The sequence below is a fragment of the Delphinapterus leucas genome, chromosome 4 (assembly GCF_059928025.1).
Source record: "Delphinapterus leucas isolate spDelLeu-1000000601 "Yukka" chromosome 4, BTC_Dleu_Yukka2, whole genome shotgun sequence".
Classification (NCBI taxonomy): domain Eukaryota; kingdom Metazoa; phylum Chordata; class Mammalia; order Artiodactyla; family Monodontidae; genus Delphinapterus; species Delphinapterus leucas.
The window spans coordinates 6,218,388-6,238,234 of NC_143132.1; the positions used below are offsets into that span (position 1 = coordinate 6,218,388).

General features: G+C 35.2%; 1 protein-coding gene across 3 annotated transcripts in view; it reads left to right on the plus strand.

The window, feature by feature from the left end:
• BRWD1 (bromodomain and WD repeat domain containing 1) overlaps positions 1-19,847 on the plus strand; it is a 120,408-nt gene that overhangs the window by 21,124 nt on the left and 79,437 nt on the right. For all 3 annotated transcript variants that reach the window (XM_022552928.3, XM_089910233.1, XM_089910234.1), the window contains 6 exons: positions 3,941-4,091; positions 6,158-6,256; positions 6,600-6,760; positions 7,922-8,143; positions 17,913-18,013; positions 19,173-19,243. In XM_022552928.3, the coding sequence (XP_022408636.2) occupies positions 3,941-4,091; positions 6,158-6,256; positions 6,600-6,760; positions 7,922-8,143; positions 17,913-18,013; positions 19,173-19,243 (805 nt within the window). The remainder of the gene's footprint in view (positions 1-3,940; positions 4,092-6,157; positions 6,257-6,599; positions 6,761-7,921; positions 8,144-17,912; positions 18,014-19,172; positions 19,244-19,847) is intronic.

Sequence of the window (19,847 nt, forward strand, 5' to 3'; positions counted from 1 at the left end):
GAAGTTTCATTAGGTCCCATTTGTTTATTTTTGTTTTTATTTCCATTACTCTAGGAGGTGGATCAAAAAAGATCTTGCTGTGATTTATGTCATAGAGTGTTCTGCCTATGTTTTCCTCTAAGAGTTTTATAGTGTCTGGTTTTACATTTAGGTATCTCATTCATTTTGAGTTTATTTTTGTGTATGGTGTTAGGGACTGTTCTAATTTCATTCTTTTACATGTAGCTGTCGAGTTTTCCCAGCACCACTTATTGAAGAGACTGTCTTTTCTCCATTGTATATCCTTTCCTCCTTTGTCATAGATTAGTTGACCATAAGTGCGTGGGTTTATCTCTGGGCTTTCTATCCTGTTCCATTGACCTATATTTCTGTTTTTGTGCCAGTACCATACTGTCTTGATTACTGTAGCTTTGTAGTATTGTCTGAAGTCAGGGAGTCTGATTCCTCCAGCCCCATTTTTTTCCCTTAAGACTGTTTTGGCTCTTTGGGGTCTTTTGTGTCTCCATACAAATTTTAAGATTTTTTGTTCTAGTTCTGTAAAGAATGCCATTAGTAATTTTATAGGGATTGCATTGAATCTGTAGATTGCTTTGAGTAGTATAGTCATTTTCACAATATTGATTCTTCCAATCCAAGGATGTGGTATGTCTCTCCAACTGTTTGTATCATCTTCAATTTCCTTCAACAGTGTCTTATGGTTTTCTGCTTACAGGTCTTTTGTCTCCCTAGGTAGGTTTATTCCTAGGTATTTTATTCTTTTTGTTGCAGTGGTAAATGGGAGTGTTTCCTTAATTTCTCTTTCAGATTTTTCATCATTAGTGTATAGGAATGCCAGAGATTTCTGTGCATTAATTTTGTATCCTGCAACTTTACCAAATTCATTGATTAGCTCTAGTAGTTTTCTGGTGGCACCTTTAGGATTCTCTACGTATAGTATCATGTCATCTGCAAACAGTGACAGTTTTACTCCTTTTCCAATATGTATTCCTTTTATTTCTGTTTCTTCTCTGATTGTCTTGGCTAGGACTTCCAAAACTATGTTGAATAATAGTGGCGAGAGTGGGCATCCTTGTCGTGTTCGTGATCTTAGAGGAAATGCTTTCAGTTTTTCACCATTGAGAATGATGTTTGCTGTGGGTTTGTCATATATGGCCTTTATTATGTTGAGGTAGGTTCATTCTATGCCCACTTTCTGGAGAGTTTTATCATATATGGGTGTTGAATTTTGTCCAAAGCTTTTTCTGCATCTATTGAGATGATCATATGGGTTTTCTCCTTAAATTTGTTAATATGACTTTTTTTCTTCAGTTTGTTAATTAGTCAGGTTATCTAGACCCTACTACCACTTTCTGTAACCCAGGGCTTGAAGGGGCTTGTGCTCACAGCAGTATTTGGTGATAATGATAGTAATACAGTGATTCTAGGATTGTTGCTGATAAACTTTCTGAGACTGAATATGCCTGCGAAAAACAAGATGGTAGAGAGATGGGCTGTTTGACCATTGAAGGGACTTTGTTTCTGGCTTTACTTCTGAGGACCTTGTGTAACTGTGGCTTACTCATTGAAGTTGCTGTTAGAAACTGTTACTAACGTTCATATCTAGGACTTGAAAATATTAAAGGAAAATTAGCTATTTATTATATTGATTTTTGTCAATATGATATTTTTAAAAATTCAGGACCATTTTTTCTTTTTTTTTTTTTTTTGGTCTGTATTGGGACTAGAACCATATTATTTTTCAGATACACCTTATTTTGTACAAAAATAGGATAACCCCCCCTAATCTTTGATTATGTTATCTTTGATTTGATTTTGTTAGAATCCTCAGAAAAGCAGAGAATCTGTAATTCTCTTTATGGGAGTTAATAGCTGCCGGATGGAGTCCATGTTCCTATAGTATCTGGACTTTGTCTTTATCTACTTGCCTATGTTGAAGTCTTTTTTTTTTTTTTTTTTTTTGCGGTATGTGGGCCTCTCACTGCTGTCGCCTCTCCTGTTGCAGAGCATGGGCTCTGGACGCGCAGGCCCAGTGGCCATGGCTCACGGGCCCAGCTGCTCCGCGGCACGTGGGATCCTCCCGGACTGGGGCACGAACCCATGTCCCCAGCATTGGCAGGTGGACTCTCAACCACTGTGCCACCAGGGAAGCCCTATTTATTTTTTTGAGGTATAATTGACATAATAAACTGAACATAAAGTGTTCAAGTTGATAAATTTAGATGTGTTACATGTACCGTGACCCAACACCTCAGTGAAGATAGTGAACATACCTATTACACCCAAAAGTTTCCTCTTTTTTTTTTTTTTTTTTTTTTTTTGCGGTACGCAGGCCTCTCACGGCCGTGGCCACCGGACGTGCAGGCTCAGCGGCCATGGCTCACGGGCCCAGCCGCTCTGTGGCATGTGGGATCCTCCTGGACCGGGGCACAAACCCATGTCCCCTGCATCGGCAGGCGGACTCTCAACCACTGCGCCACCAGAGAAGCCCAGTTTCCTCTTCTTTATAATTCTTCCTGCTTATCTACCAGCCCCCAGTTACCTGTGACCTGCTTTCTGTAACTATATATTAATTTGCATTTTCTGGAGTTTTATATAAATGAAATCATATAGCATGCGCTCTTTTTTCTGGCTTCTTTCAGCATAATTATTCTGATATTCATCCACGTCGTTGTGTGTTACTAAATTTTTTTATTGCTGAATAGTATTCCATTGTACAGACATACAGTAATGTGTGTAGGCATTCACCTGTTAATGGACATTTGGATTGTGTTCACTTTGGGGCTCTTAAAAAGTAAGCTGTTCAAGAACATTCACATACAAACCTTTATGTGGATGTGTGCTTTCACTTTTCTTGGGTAAACACCTAGGAGTATTATAGCTAGATAATATGGTAATGTATGTGTTACTATTAAAAACGCTACCCCATTGTTTTCCACAGTGATTGTTCTGTTTTACATTTTCACCAGCAGTTTCTCTGCATTCTTGCTGATTCTGGTCTGGTCAGTCTTTAATTTTAGCTATTCTCGTAGGTGTGTAGTGATATCTTATTATGATTTTAATTTGTGTTTCATCAGTTACTGGTGATGTTGAGCGTCTTTTCATGTGTCTGGTTGCCATCTGTATGTCTTCTTTGGTGAAGTGTCTAGTCAAATCATTCTTAAAAATTAGATAGTGTTGATAGTTCTTTATATATTCTGGATACAAGTCCTTTATCAGATATATGCTTTGCCAATATTTTCTTTCAGTTTGTGGTTGTCTTTTCATTCCCTTAACAATACCTTTTGAAAAAACAGAAGTTGTTAGCTTTGCTGAAGTCCACTTTATCGATTTGTTCTTTTGTGGATTATGCTTTTGGTGTCATTTTAGAAATCTTTGCCTAACATCAGGTCATAAAGAGTCTCTCCAATGTTTTCTTTTACAAATTTTACGGTTTTAGATGATACATTTAGATCTATGATCTGTCTTGAGATAATTTTTATTTATTGTGTGATGTATACATTAAAGTTAATATTATAATTATTTTTTGGCAAATGGGTATTCATTTGTTCTGGCACCATTTGTTGAAAAGATTATCTTTTTTTTTGTACCTTTGCCAAAAATCAATTGTTCTTATATAACAAGTCCTGAAATCAGGTATTGTTAATAGCCCTCAACTTTGTTCTTTTTCAAAGCTGCTTTGACTTTTCTAAGCCATTTGCATATACATTTTAGAATAAAATTGTCAATTTCTACAAAAAAAGCCTACTGGGATTTTGATTGGGATGGCTTTGAATCTGTAGATTAATTTACTGCTTATTTCATTCTTTAATTTCTCTCAGCAGTGTTTTATAGTTTTCCTTGTACATGTTTTTCACATGTTTTATCAGACTTATCCCTAAGTATTTATATTTTTTGAAACTCTTGTAAAAAATGTTGTTTTTGAAACTTGCTCTCCAATCAGGTCTTGTCCAATAAGCATGTGGCTCCTGATCATCTGTTGCAAATCTGCCAGCGCATCGGTCCCATGTTGGATAAAGAAATTCCACCCAGTATTTCAAGAGTCACTTCTTTACTTGGTGCAGGAAGGCAGTCTTTGCTACGTACAGCAAAAGGTACCTTAATTTGAAGAAGTGTTCTGCTTTGTATTACTAGCTTAATAATTATTATAATTGTGAAGTAATGTAAGCATTGTGGAAGAAAGGTGATATGTAACTAAAAACCATGCTGTGGACTATAAAATTCTCTGCGTTTAGCATAGATGTTGAATTTTATTACATCAGTGTTTAATGGGTCTTTCTGCATTTAAAAAATGATAAAGGTATAGATGTTAAGCTTAAAAGCTTGAATTTATTCTGAGATGTGTTTGAGGTTTTATCAATGTGAGTTCTTATTTTTCCATTTTGTAGCTCACTTATAACTTCATTGAATGTAATTGTATGTGTCTAATAAACTCTTTAAATGCTAGAAGTATTTCACTTGATATTTAGATTCTGAAGCCCTTTTATAATGGGAAGTGATTTTCTAAATTTGGTAGCAGTTTGAAAATGAGCACCAAAAATGTACAAATGCATGGTTCTTTTTCACCAGTTTAATTTTTTTGAGAAATTATGTGGTAGCAAAATGTTTGGAATTGCTGTTCTTTTTCTGTTAGCTTGGTATAAATTACTTAGACTCAGTATATGTATGTGATATGATCTATGTATACAACATGGCTTAACTGCTAATGGGCAAGAATGTTGGCTCTTCTGATCCTGAGTATACGTCAAGTTCATCCCTCATGATTATTTTTAAGATCTGTTGCTGACGTGATGCTGCCTCTTAGATGCTCCACCAGTATAAAGTTTGACTGAGAAAGAACAACCCTTCCTCTTGGTTCCATGCCAGACTGCTTTGTCAGCTTTAGTTGTTTCTCAGTGCTCTTATGGTCATGCCACACTGTGGCTTGAATCAGGAAACTGTTCATATTCTTCCTTTTTCTGTGTCCCTATTCACCTTGTAATTATTCTGTTTTAGGTTGTTATATAGTAGTTGCCTGGGTAGCCTGTTTTCCTGTTTTCTTTACTTGTGTCAAGCTCAATGTCGTTTTGTGATGAGCACTGCTTTAGAACTGGCAGACCTTAGAAGAAACTTCAGCAAGCTGTCCTAGGGTAGGGACCATATTTCTCTGTTTTGTACTAGTGACGCAAGAGGATGCCTTGTAACTGCTCTTTGATAATGATAGTGGTAATGAATTCATTCATGTAACACATGATATGCCTGTTAGTTTGGGGCACCCGAGGCTCAGTAGAGGGTTTATATAATACCTTTCTTACCTTCCTCTTTCAGTTGTGAAGAAGCACATTTCTAGCACAGCATAATCTGTGTTCTGCTGCTATCTCCTATAGAGGGGGTAGACAGTTTTTCTTAGTATATTTGCTAAGAGGGATAGGATTTGAGAGTTAGTGTTCAGACTCAAAGATCCTACATATGCTCTTTTGTAAAGGATTATCTATGATCCTAAAACAAGAGGAAAGTCATTTAATTTTGTCAGTACTTTCTAAGGAGATTAAAATCATGGTAATATTGGCCATCATTATTTTTAAAACTCAGTAACATTTCAATAAGTTAATTAAGTCAGGATTTTCTTATAAACCAAAAAAATTAAAATTTTCCTTACAAAAAATTCTGGTTTTGGAGAGTTGGATCAGTTGTGATTAAGACCTTTATCATTAATAATTGTATGGTATAATTCTGCAATGAAAAATAAAAACCTGTTTGGCATTGAGTGGGACTTGGAGTCAAAAGATCTGGTTTTATGGTCCATCTTGACTAATCATTTACAGTGGATCTCTTTAAAGGTCCTGGAACCTTTGAGCCTCAGTTACCTCACTTGTAAATTGGCAATGATACCTACCTCACAGGGTTGTTGTGAGGATTCAATGAGATAATGTATGTGGAAAGCACTTTGTAAATTGTAAAGTGCTACACAAATGTTAGTTGTTGTTGTTGTATCTGAGATGTCTTAAATTTTTTTTTCCTTCAGAAATAGTCTAATAAACCTCTAGGGCTTTTCTGTTAAAGTATATTAGTTGGTAAACCTTTGAATAAACAGTTTATTACAATATACGTAAGTATTCTATAAAATCTTTCTTGGGGTTAACTTTCAAGATTTTATGTGTATCTAAAATTCATTTTAAAGACTGCAGGCACACAGTTTGGAAGGGCTCTGCCTTTGCTGCTCTTCATAGAGGAAGACCTCCTGAAATGCCGGTGAATTATGGTTCCCCACCAAATCTTGGTAAGTGAGGTTGACTTTTTAGAGGCCCAAAACCATTTTTAAATTTCTTGACCAACTTTGTAACTGCTATATTAAAACTTAAAAGGTAGTACTGGTAATGTTGTTTCAGATTTGTGGTTTTCCTAAAATTATTACTAAAAGTAATAAAAGTCAATGAAAACAATCTTATTTTAATAAGAAGTCTATACTAGTGCTTATAGTAGAAGAGAATTGGGAAGAAACTTCGTCTTTAGGATTTCTCGAACATTGATTTTTGTGACCCTCTAGAAATTGTTTTGGAGGTTTTCTTAGCTTTTTACATATTGGCTCCCCCTTAACCACTTTCATTGTTTTTATTTCCTAGTGGAGATACATCGAGGAAAACAACTCACAGGGTGTTCCACTTTTAGCACAGCATTTCCAGGAACTATGTATCAGCATATAAAAATGCACAGAAGGATTCTCGGACATCTATCTGCTGTTTACTGTGTAGCATTTGATAGGACAGGACATAGAATCTTTACAGTGAGTTAACATTTTAAACTCAATTTGGTATCATCTGGAGCACTTTAGTGTGCCTCAGAATTATCTAGAAAATCTTATGAAACATGTAGATTCTATCTTTCCTCTTTTTCAGGAATTTTGACTCAGTAGGTCTGGTGTGGGGCCCATGAATTTACATTTTTATTCAATATCGCAAGTGATTCAGATGCAGATAATCAGGCCCTGTGTGTTTTTTTTGTGGTACACTGATTTAGAGCAGTGGTTCTTGAGCATGATCATCAAGGATGCTTAAAAATATGCATTCCTAATACTTCCCCTCCAGCCCATTCTAGACCTACTGAATTAGGTTATAGTATGTATTAACCAAAAACAATCCCCCCAAAAACCCCTCTACATTAATCAAAAAGACCCCCTTCCCCCCAAATCCAAGTCTCTACAGGTGATTCATATTCACATTGATTAATCATGATCTAGGGAAATTGATTAACACTGAAACATTATTTTATAATTGTTGTAAAACTATATGTAAATATTTGGAATTTAATTTACCATTTTAATGTTTTAAGGGAAAATTAAGGTGGGTAAGAAGTTTAAATTTCATTTTTCAGTTGTTGAGACTCAGAGTAGATACTCAAATATTTGCTGAATGGATGGATGCTTGCTGGTACAATAAATTTGAGACTCTGTTGCTTAGTTACTTAAAATGAGTGTTCTAGTCCCATTATTTTTTGTTTTTGGAATTGCCACTTAATCAACTTGTGAAACATAGATCAGTCTTAACTAACATTTATCAAATTATTTAGCTTGATGTGAGCTAAACAAACGTTTAACCATTGTTAATTGAAATGGGTGAGCCATGAACTTTTAGTTGGACTTATTCCATGGCAGAGAATTTGGGGAAAATAGTATTTATAATAGGTCTAAGCCATAGAAATGAAAACTTCAAGGTATCTTTATTATTTGATTTGAAGAAAAAACTATTATAAGTGTTCTTGGCTGTCAGAAAAGAACTATTGTAAGTGTTGTTGGCTGTAAGAATCATAATTTGCAGAATGTTCTACAGTTGGAAAGAGCGGAGGAGTTATAGACACTTAATTTGAGTGACATGTAAATGGTATTTTTTTAAATGATAAAAAAGACTTGCTGTATTAACATTTTATTTTTGGGTGTATTTTTTCTCAGGGTTCAGACGATTGTTTGGTGAAGATTTGGTCAACACACAATGGCCGCCTATTATCCACATTAAGAGGTCATTCTGCAGAAATTTCAGATATGGCAGTAAACTATGAGAATACAATGATTGCCGCAGGGAGCTGTGATAAAATAATTAGAGTGTGGTGCTTGAGAACTTGTGCTCCAGTTGCTGTGCTCCAAGGACACACGGGGTCAATTACATCTTTACAGGTAAACGAGCTTTAGTGTGCACGTTTGTGTATTATCTCCTTTTCCTTTAAAACTCTTTTTCTTTGGAGATGAGAAATAGTAAGATGCTTAGTAGTTACATGCTCTATTTTAAATTTAGTAATGAAGAGAAATATAATTAATCATAGTTCCATGAATCTTAGAAGGGTGATGTAACAAATATGTAATGCAGTTAAGAGCTGTATATGAAGGCTTGATGGATGACTTATTGTTTCCCTAAGGTTTATAGTTGAACTGAATGAGTGTCATTACACACTCATGGTGTTAAAGGAGAAAAATCATCAATTTAAGACTTGTGGATTTTGATAAGTGGATTAAATTTGCTGAAATATATTAATTTTTTTCCTTCATGGGGGATGTTAATTTTGAACCACATACACAGTAGACAGAATAGTATGATGAACCCCTATGTGCCCATCACGTCAGGCCAATTCTTCTTCAGCCATTTCACCTTGTACCCAAAGCAAATCCTAGATTTCATATCATTTCTTCTGTAAAAAACTTCAGTATGTCTTCCTAAAAGACATACTGTGTTTTATTAAAAACATTATCATCACACTTGTTTGTTGATGTTCAAATTTCCAGTTGTTTCATAAATAGCATTATTTTGTTTAGTTTGTTTGAATTAGGAATCAGACAAAGCCTGTACCTTACAATTGCTATAGATTAAAAGAATTTTAAAACAATTGCACAGTGTTGTCCAGTTTTTTTTTTATAACCACTTGCAGTTTCTTTGTTGAGGAAGTTGGGTTTATCTATAGAGTTCCCACAGTTTGGGTACCATTTGCTTCCTTGTGGAGTAGATAACATGTTTCTTTGTATTTCTTGTAAGTTGGTTGTTGGATCCAGAGCAGTAGTTTTATTTAATGTGCATGAGAATCACTTGGAGGCCTTGTTTAAAACACAGATTGCAGGGCTTTCCTGGTGGCACAGTGGTTAAGAATCCACCTGCCAATGCAGGGGACATGGTTTGATCCCTGGTCCGGGAAGATCCCACATGCCGCGGAGCAACTAAGCCCGTGCACCACAACTACTGAGCCTGCGCTCTGGAGCCCGTGCTCTGCAACAAGAGAAGCCACGACAATGAGAAGCCACAACAATGAGAAGCCACAACAATGAGAAGCCTGCGCACCGCAACGAAGAGTAGCCCCCTGCTCACCGCAACTAGAGAAAGCCCGCATGCAGCAATGAAGACCCAATGCGGCCAAAAATAAAAACAAATATAGATAAATAAATTTATATAAAAACAAAAAAGACAAAAAAACCTCAAAAAACACAGATCGCTAGGCCCCAGTGCCAGAAATTTTGTTTGATTCAGAATGTTGGAGGCGGGGCCTGAGAGTTTGCCTTCATAACAAGTTCCCAAGTGCTGCTTCTGCTTCTCCTTTATTTATTATTATTATTTTAAAAATTTTATTTCATTGTATCTTTTATTTTATTATTTATTCATTTATTTAATTTTAGCTGTGTTGGGTCTTTGTTGTTGTGTGCAGGCTTTCTCTAGTTGCGGCGAGCGGGGCCTGCTCTTTGTTGCGGTGGGTGGGCTTCTCATTGCGGTGGTTTCTCTTGTTGCGGAGCACGGGCTCTAGGTGCACGGGTTTCAGTAGTTGTGGCACACAGGCTCTAGAGCGCAGGCTCAGTAGTTGTGGTGCACAGGCTTAGTTGCTCCGTGGCATGTGGGATCTTCCCGGGCCAGGGCTCGACCCCGTGTCCCCTGCATTGGCAGGCGGATTCTTAACCACTGCGCCACCAGGGAAGCCCTGCTCCTCCTTTAGGGACTACACTTTCAGGATCATTGATCGAGAGGCTTGGTTACCTTGAGGTATGTTCTTCCAGGCATTGAGCGTCTGGTGGACTCCACAGTCATCTTAGATCCATTAGTACCGAGAATGGTGCTACTCAGTCTTTTTTTTTTTTTTTTTTGAAAATTACGTTTTGTTAGTAGATAATGATTTGTAAGGCCTTTTAAGACATGTTGGTGCTTCTGATTTGAGTTTGAGTAAGACAAGCAGAGTGGTTTCATTTTCATATGTGAATTTACCTAGGGTATATGTTAAGTGGTCTATAAGTAGATTTGGTGTGAAGTTCTGTGATAAAAGTGACTTTTCTCAACTCCTGTGGCGAATATTCTTGAAGAATAAAGACTGCAGACTTATTTTTGAAGGATGACAACTCTAATTGGGGTCGAGTTTTACTTTGAAAATGTAAGCAAAATTTTTGATTTGCCTGTTTATTTTTTGGCAAGGAGTGTATTGTTCTCTAGAGGATTTCATAGGTTAAAAATTAATTCAAATCCTAGCTATGTTCTAGAGGTTAAAAAAATTTTTTTCATTTTGTTATTTGGTATGAACTTATAGGCAACATAACAGCAAATAAGAACATTTATAATACTTTTTGAGGGTGTCTGTCTTAAAACCATTAGGGAATTCTTCAGTGTGAAAGTGGAGCTCTGGTCTTCACTGAAAGCCCCATTCTTTTGGTAATGGGGGCCCACATGTGTTTACTACCTACTGAATATATCAAAAAACTCTACTTGGGTGGTGATAGGTTTTTATACTTCAGAAGGCTTATCTGTGCTTGCTAGTGGTTACTCTGAAGTTCAAAGTCAAGCAAATGCATGATTTTAGTTATTAATCTTTTTCATGTTCTTTGCCTTGTTGTTACTGGCATGTATAAACCATTTTAAATTTTAGTAAAGGTTTTCTTTTTATTTATTAAAAAATGGTATGTAAGTAATATTGTTTGCAAAAAAATTAGACAGTAGTTAATAGCAAATAAAATTAAAGACTTCCATAATCTTACCATCTAGAAATAATCACTTTCACTATTTTAGCACACACCTTTCTCATGGGTAGCAGTATACAGTGTCACTTAATATAATTTACATTCTCAAAAATGTTAGTATTAGACTTAACTGGGTTAGAGGTAGAACCTTTTGTCTATCTAAGAGGATCAAGTGAACATTCTTCAGGAGTAAAAGACATAATGCAGAGCTGGCAACTAGAAAAGCTGGATGAGGGTGACAAAAGTATCTGAAGTACTAATAGAATGAGAAATTATGGGACCAAGATACAGGAGATAAGGAAAGCCCAGGGAGAGGAACTTGAGTTTGAAGGCATATGCCAGTTTCACAGGAGGTGGCTGAGAAGCTTAGCTGAAATTCTGACAGACTTGTAGGGTTGGGGAGGATATATCTTGGAAGTATGTATGCGTAATAAATTCATAATAAATATGCAAATTTCATCAGAGAACTAGAAGTTAGGAAAAAGGAAATTCTAGAATTGAAACATATAACTGAATTTAATAATTCAATGGATGGTTTTAACAGCGGATTAGATGCAACTGAAGAAATCAAAGAATTAATGAGCTGGAAATGAGGTTAGAAGAAAATAAATAGATGGAAGCACAGAGGGAAGAGTTTGGAATGTACTGAAAGAGATTAAGAAATAGACAGGAAATGCTGAAAAGATTCCACATGTGTATACATACATATATACCATATGTGTAATTGGAATTCCTGAAGAAGAGGAGAGAATGAAGCAAAAGCTATGCTTGTAGTGATAATAGCTGAGAATTTTGCAAAATACACTAAAGAAATAAAGCCACAGATTGAAGAAACACTAAGGATCCTGGGCAGAATAAATATACAGACATACTAAACATTACAGTAAAAGCTTTAAAACTGAAGACAAAGTGAAATCTTAAGTAACCAGAGGGGAAAATAAAGAAGGAATAAAACTGATGGCTAGCTTCTCAGTAGAAGCAGTGGAAGTTGATAGACAAAGGAGTAGTCTTCTTAAAGTGTTAATAGGAAATGACTGCCAGTCTTGAATTCTGAACCTACTGAAAATACCATTGAACTACAATAAACACATTTTCAGACAAATGGAGAGTTTCTTAGTGATGGAACATCACTAAAGGGAATTCGAAATAGTATCTATTAGGCAGAGAAGGAATGTGATCCCAGGCTTGGAATAAGAAAGAATGAAGAATTAAAAAAAAAATGTGTGTGAGCAAATGGAAATAAACATTGACTTCATGCAACAAATGTAATGTCTTAGGGTTTTAAATTATGTATAGAATTAAACTAACAGTAATAATAGCTTGTATATAGGGAGGAGGTAACTTTAGTATTTGTTAGATCTTTGCATTTCATAATCTCTAAAATAATTAAAAGACTAGCAAGAGAATATATAACTACTAAGCTTAATGGAGGGGGAAATATGGAATAATAAAAAAGCAAGAAAGGAAAGAAAAAAGTGTAGGAAAAGTACTGAGATGATACTAGGATATCATTAAATGGCATTGTAATCATAGATTACTTCTAAATGCATTAAATGGTCCAGATAAGAGAGAAAGATTTCAGACATAATTGAAAAACAAACCTCATCTTCAATATAAGGGTATAGGGAGTCTGGATGTAAAAAAAAGTAAAGGATGGAAACAATTATCCAAAAATTAACCATAAGAAGGCTGGTATAACATACTAATATTAGATAAAAAGGCATTAAGGCAAATACCAATTTTAGAGATAAAGAGGGACAATTTATAATGATTAAATATTTCATTAGGCAGGAAGAAGAGTTCTGAATTTGTATGTGTTCAGTAACACAGCCTCAAAATACATTAAGCAAAAATAGAACATATGGGGAAAATAGACCTCCATAATATTAATGGGCAATAAGCACATCTCTGGCTCTCTCAGTAGTTGGAAGAACAATCTGTGTCATTAAGAATATAGATTTGAACAATGTAAATAATAAGCTTGATCTGTATGATACATTAGAACACTGCATATTATATTCGCATCATTTCTTTTCAGTCTTAAGTGGATTATTATATAAATATTGTCCACATTCCAACCCTTAAACTAAGTTCTCAATAAATTTGAAAATACTGAAAATAATCTTAAGTATATTCTCCAGTAGTGCTATTAAGCTGGAAATTAACTAGCAGCCAGAATTAATAGAATAATCCTCACTTTTATAAATTAAGCAATACACTTTTATGTAACCCATGCATCAAAGATGAAATCACAATAAAAATTTGAGAATATTTTGAACTGATTAATAATGAAAATATTATAATTATAACTTGTGGGATATAGACTTTGGTAGCCAGCCACCAAGATGGTGCCCAGTGATTCTTGCCTCCTCATGCTGTTACCCATTGGTAGTCTCCTTGTTGAATAGGGTTGACCTGTGTAACCTGTAGGATACTGGGAAAGTGATGTAGGGTGACTTCCATTGCTTGATTGTGAAAGGTTATAAGACAGTGGGAGTCACTGTCTTATTCTCTTGACGTGAATGGAAACATCTGTCTTATTCTCTTGACTCACTTGTCTTGAGGGATGCCTGCTGTGTCATGTCGACAGGACACTCAGACAGCCCTATGGAAAGGTCTTCATGGTGAATAATTGGAGTCTCTTACCTTAGCCGTGAGAGTTGGCCTTTCTGGAAGCATGTCCTCCATCCTCATTTAAGCCTGGGCTGACATCTTGACTTCAACCTCAGAACCACCCTGCTAAGCTGTTTTGAATTCTTGACCCTTAGAGACTGTGAAATAATGAATATTTACTGTTGTTTCCAGTAGCTAAGTTTTGGGATACTTTGTTATACAACAGTACATAATTAATACCCAGCTGAAGCAGTGCTGAAAGGGAAGTTTATAGCCCTCAATGCATATATTAAAGAAAAGGCTGAAATTCAGTGATTAGATGTATTTCTCAGAAAGTTAGAAAAAGAACAGGAAACAATTAAGGATGGAAAAAATAAGCATAACAGTAAAGAGTATCAACAAAGCCAGAAGTTCTTTGAATGAAATACTAAAAATGGTGTAAGACTGAGATTAATCTAGGATCAAAATAGAAATATCATAAATATTATCGTATTTGAAAAAGGGAATCACTATAGAACCTTCAGACACTAAAAAGTATATTTTAAAAGTTTTATATGGAAAATTTGAAAATGAAATATTCTAAGACTGGCACAGAAAGAAATAAAATCTGAATAGACCTGTAACTATAAAATGCATTGAATCTGTAGTTAAAATTCTTTCTCTACCTGATAGTATTTCTGTCAGAAATGTTTAACCTGAATCACATGAGGAAGCAGTCAGACAAATGCAAATTAACAGTTTATGAAAGCAATCTATATCCTCCAAAAGCTTAGTTTCAAAAAGACAAAAGGTGGGAGAACTGTTTTATAAGGGAAGTAAAAACTGTGACAGATATAAATATGTGATTTGGATCCTGTCTTTAAGAGAGGAAAAAAAAAAAGAAAACCTATAATGGAAATCTGAGAAATTGGGGGAAATTTCAATATTAATTGTATATTAAATGTCTTGAGTCTTACAAATGTATTATGTAGGAGAATATCATTGTTCTTAGGAGATACATGCTGAGGATTTTAGGGTTGAAGTGTCATGATGTCTGCAACTTAGATTCAGATGGTTCAAGTCCATCCAGTAGCCAGGGGCAAGTGTGGCAAAATATTAACGATTGGTGAATCTTGGTGACTGGTATGTGAGTGTTCATTGTACTATTCTTGCAGATTTTATGCAGATTTGAAGGATTGCAAAGCGACATTTGGGGAAAATGAACAAACACTATACTATCACTGCAACTGTTCAACATTAGCAAGTACTACTAAGCAAGAAAAAACAAAAATGTATAAATATTGGAAAGAAAGAGAAAAAAATTCTCATTTTCTTTTTTTTGGCCGTGCCGTGTGGCATGTGGGATCTTAATTCCCTGACCAGGGATCTAACCCCTGCCCCCTGCAGTGAAAGCATGGAGTCCTAACCCCTGGACTGCCAGGGAAGTCCCCCAAATTCTCATTTTTCAAACAGTTTGATTACCTACTTGAAAAAGCCAAGAGAATCAATGGAAAATGCCTTGACAGATTTCAGTTTAATCTTACCGTAGTTGTGGGACTAGGTAGTGATAATGGCTGCAGAGTATTGTGAATGTACCAAATGCCACTTAATTATACATTTTAAAATGGTTAAAGTGGTGAATTTACCGTTGTGTGAATTTTACCCCCTCCTCCACTCCCCCATGCTAATAGCTCTGTCTAGAATGCACATGTGAGCACACAGGAAAGATTTGCATCTTAGCAGTTAGTAGGACAGCTTACTATCTTTAAATAATGCATTCTTCAATAGCAAAATAGAGGATCAACATACATTAAAGACTGCTTATTTTGTCATTGAATAAGTTGTAAAAGTAGAAGTTATTATGCTCTCAGGCACATGTTATATACTAGACAGTTACTCAGAATGTGTGATTTCAGGAAAACTGTTTTGACTTTGGAAGTAGACATGTGAGATTGCAGTACAGAATCGCAAAGCCAAAAGGGACTTTGAGAAATTGCAGTTCTTACTGTTTTCTTTATTTAGAGATGCATGTTACAGTCATCGATGAGTAGCTTTGAGGTTGGTTAATAAAACATGGCTATATGTCAGCGATACTGCATTTGAGGAAATGTTGTTACTTAGAAACAGTAAAAGGAAGGCTTCAAAAGTTAAAAATGCCTGTTAGGTACTAAAAAAAAATCTTAAAACGCAAACTTAAGAGGATTTACCTGGTGAATTCTATAAAACCTATTAGAACTGCTGAGAGCTTAGTAAAACAGATAGATATAGGACCCATGTCCTAAAACCAAAACTTTCTTATAAACCATCAATAATCAGTTTGCAAATATAATGAAAAAAGTACATAATTCATAATAGCAACAAAAGCTTCACATAGGAGTAAACTTACCAGGAGACGGGGAAAGGTCTTAAAAATAATGGCAGAACCTTGGGTGGTGGGGAGGGAATAGTCTAAATAAGTGAAAATGTCTACCATGCTCCTGAATCAGGAGATTCAATGTTGTAAAGCTGTCACATCTCCAAATCATGGTGTAAAGTCAGTGTATTTACATTTGAAATCCCAGTTGCTTTGTTTTAATGGAACTTGGCATGTTATCAAGTTCATTTAGAAAGAGAAAGATAAGCACAAATAGCCAACCACCCACCCAATCCCTCAAAAAACCCAAAAAACCCTCAACTTTTTGCAATACTAGATATTTAAAAATGCTTTAAAAGATGTTATAGAGAAAACAGTATAGTGTCAACCCAGGGCTAGACAAAGACATCAGTGAGACAAAATAGAGAGCAACAAACGTCTTGTGTATCTGTCATATTAAGTCACCTGTGTTCTAACTAACTAATTAAAATTCTTTACTCTGTGTTTGCAAGGTTACAAATTTTACCTTGTTTTAATTAACAAGAATTATCCAATTGTTAATATAATTTTAGCTATTACTTTTAATGGGATATTCTCTAAAACTCATTGTTGGTCCATATTCTGAAACATATCTACTTAGATGTAAATAATCACTTAAAAAACCCTTCATTTCATATATTCGAAGAGAAGGAGCTTAGAAGAAGCTTCACTGAAGAAGTCATAGGTTCAAATCCTGTCTCTCTTACAGAGTGTATATAACCTTGGGAAAAAGCATGAAACAGAGATAATAAACTATATCTCTCTGGCATGTTGTAATGATAAGTAAGTATGTAACTCATACGGAAAAACAAAACCAACCCATTTCTTCCCAACACTTCCTTTTCTCTTAATGGCAATACTGGTCTTCCTTTTGCTTAAGCTCCTTTATCTTGAATGTCTCATGAGTCAGCAAGTTGTGTTGCTTCTTTCATGAAGGTAGGGGGTACTGCCATCCAGTTAAGGTTCTTGGATCAATTGGATTGATTCTTGGTTCTTTATCTTATCTGTTCCTTTTCAATCAATATTATATACTGCTGTCAGACAGATCTTTGGGTTGCCTTCAGTGTTTTACTTGAGAACTACAGTTAACCTCTTAACTTGGTGTTATTGGGTCCAGATTTTCTATCCATTTAACCCATTTCCATACCAAAATGAACACTTAGTCTTATAGATCTTTCTGTTAACTATCACATAACACATTCCCTCTCACTTTTGTATTTTTGTGCATCTTATTCCTTTGCCTAGTGCGTTTTTCTTGTTTTCCTTATATTTTTCTGTCTTTTAAGCTGCCTTAAAAGCTGCCTTTGGTCCAGGATGTCTCTGGACCAAATTGATCTTGCTTTCTCTAGCTTGTTTGTGTAGCACAAATGTTAGCCCTGTTCTGAAGTTACGATATAATTTTTGTGTTTTCTTAAAATACTTTTATGGTTTTGTTATTTAAATATTTAAAATGTTGATCACTTGGAATTTATCCTGCTTTACAGTCTGAAGAATGGATCCATTTTTTCCCAGATTGTTGCACAGTTGTCCCTTTACCATTTATGCATTTACGATCCATTGTTTCCTCAACTGATTGAGATGGCTCCTTTGTCTTAAGTCTTGTGTATTAGAGTCCAGTTTGGACTTCACATTTTTCCATTGGTCATTCTGTCATTGTGTACCTACTGTGCCCCATAGTTTTAATTAATTGGCTTTGTGGTCGGTTTCACATTGATAGGACTAGATCTTTACTTTCTCTTTGTAAAAGTTTTTCTGGCTGTTCTTGTTAGTTTTGAAAATAATCATTTATTGAGATCACATTACATTTACAAATTAGAGATAGACTTCATTTTTTACAGATTATGAGTTTTCACTGCAATAATATTACCTATGTTTTGGATTTCTTGTGTTTTACTTAAAGTGTTAGTTGAAGTTAACTTTGAAAAACTGTTTAACTTCAGTAGCAGCTCAGGAAGCTGAATTGTAAATGTTATTCCTTTTTAGTTTAGTCCAATGGCCAAAGGCTCTCAAAGATACATGGTCTCTACTGGTGCTGATGGGACAGTTTGTTTTTGGCAGTGGGATTTAGAATCCCTGAAATTCAGGTAAGTGACTTTAATTGTGTAATAAGTTTTCTTTTTTAATGTTGTTACAGTTTAGTGAAATGAAATCTGATTATAAAGAGAAATTGTGTATTGTGGTTCCCTTTTGACTTTTGAATTTAATTTTTGTTATATACAGCATATGTGCCATATTGACTACTGTTTACACTGTACGATTTAGATAGTTGGATATGTAAAAGGAGCATAGCCATGCTGTCTTAGTGGGCACATTTTTTTGAAAAAGAAAAAGTGATAGTATATATGTGAACATTTTGAAAAATGTTAGAAAAGTATAATTACATAGGCAGAAATTTAGGAAGGATCATTTAAGAATCAGACCTGGATCATAGCCCTGCACTGCCTAGTGTGTTACCCGCTAGCCACATGTCTCTGTTGAGCACTTCGGGTGTGGCTAGTGCAATTGAGAAATCGAATTATTAATTTAAATTTAACTGATACGATTCAGTTATTACAGAACTTTTAAACGTATTTCAAACATCTTGAATATGTGAATTTAGTTTTTCATCTATAAGTTTTATGAAATCTGAGTACAGATCAAGTATTTTTGATGAAAACTGTTCAAATTGAGATGTATTATTAGTGTCTAGTGTGATCTGGAAGATTTAAAAGATTTAATATGAAAGAACCTAAAGTTCTCAATAAAATTTTATTAACATTGATGTGATATTTTGCATATATTGGTGTAAATGAAGTAAAACTAATTTTATCTTTTTACTTATAATGTGGCTACTAAAAAAACCCTAGTTTTATCTTTATACTTACGATGTGGCTACTAAAAATTTAAAGTTACATGTGTGGCTCGCATGCCCTTTCTGTTGGCCCATGCTATCACCCGGTGGTTCTACATCCTACTCTGCGGCCTCAATAATGGATTCTCTCACACTGTCTGAGCTTTAGTCACCTAAGTTACAGAACGGGGGTTAGTAGCCTTGCTCTTTCTGTATACTATGTTCTGTATAAGTTTGGGGATTGGACAGTTCTCTGAAATCCATCCAGCTATAACAGCATATGTGGAAATATTTGGTATACTGTGAGGTACTAGAAATAAGATTATAACATTTAAATATGCTAGATTAAAACCAATATTTTAAACCATGTTAATGTGCTAAACTAATGTATTTTAAAACATCTTCTTTTCAAGTCCACGTCCCCTGAAGTTCACTGAAAAGCCTAGACCAGGCGTTCAAATGCTTTGTTCTTCTTTTAGTGTTGGTAAGATAACTTTAGTGTTTTTTTCTTAGTTTTATTTTAGCATTTTGAATGGCCACATTATGAGAGAGAGCTGGCAGAAAGGAGGCTTAAAGTGTCCATATGAGCAATTCTTGTGCCATGTGCCCTGTGTGTATGATAAACCAAGAATGTGGTTCTTTTAACTGAACTGCATGTTTTTGGTAGTTTAAATTTGTTTTCCACACATCTTGTGAAATTATTCTCCATTTTCTTGTACAGTGGACTTGTGTGAAACCTTTCATTTTGGGAGAGGTCAAAGATCTTTCCCCATAGAAGTCTGAAAATTTGAACAAGTGAACTTTATATTCCAAAGCTAGGTTTAGGTGTGTAAAGCTGTTCGGAAAGCAGAGCCCCTTTTCATGCATTTTCAGAGCCGCAGCATCTTAAAGTCATTGTCACAACTAATACAACAGAAGGAGATAGTGAACATTTCCAGTCTGAATTAACTTTTAAAAATTAAGCCTCATTTGATGTGTGCTTCCTGCCCTCCCCCCCACCCCAGCACCACCAAACAATTCTCCGACACTAGTTAGGTGTCCTATAATTCAACTCAATTCTGACACTACCTACCTAGAGAATAGTGTGA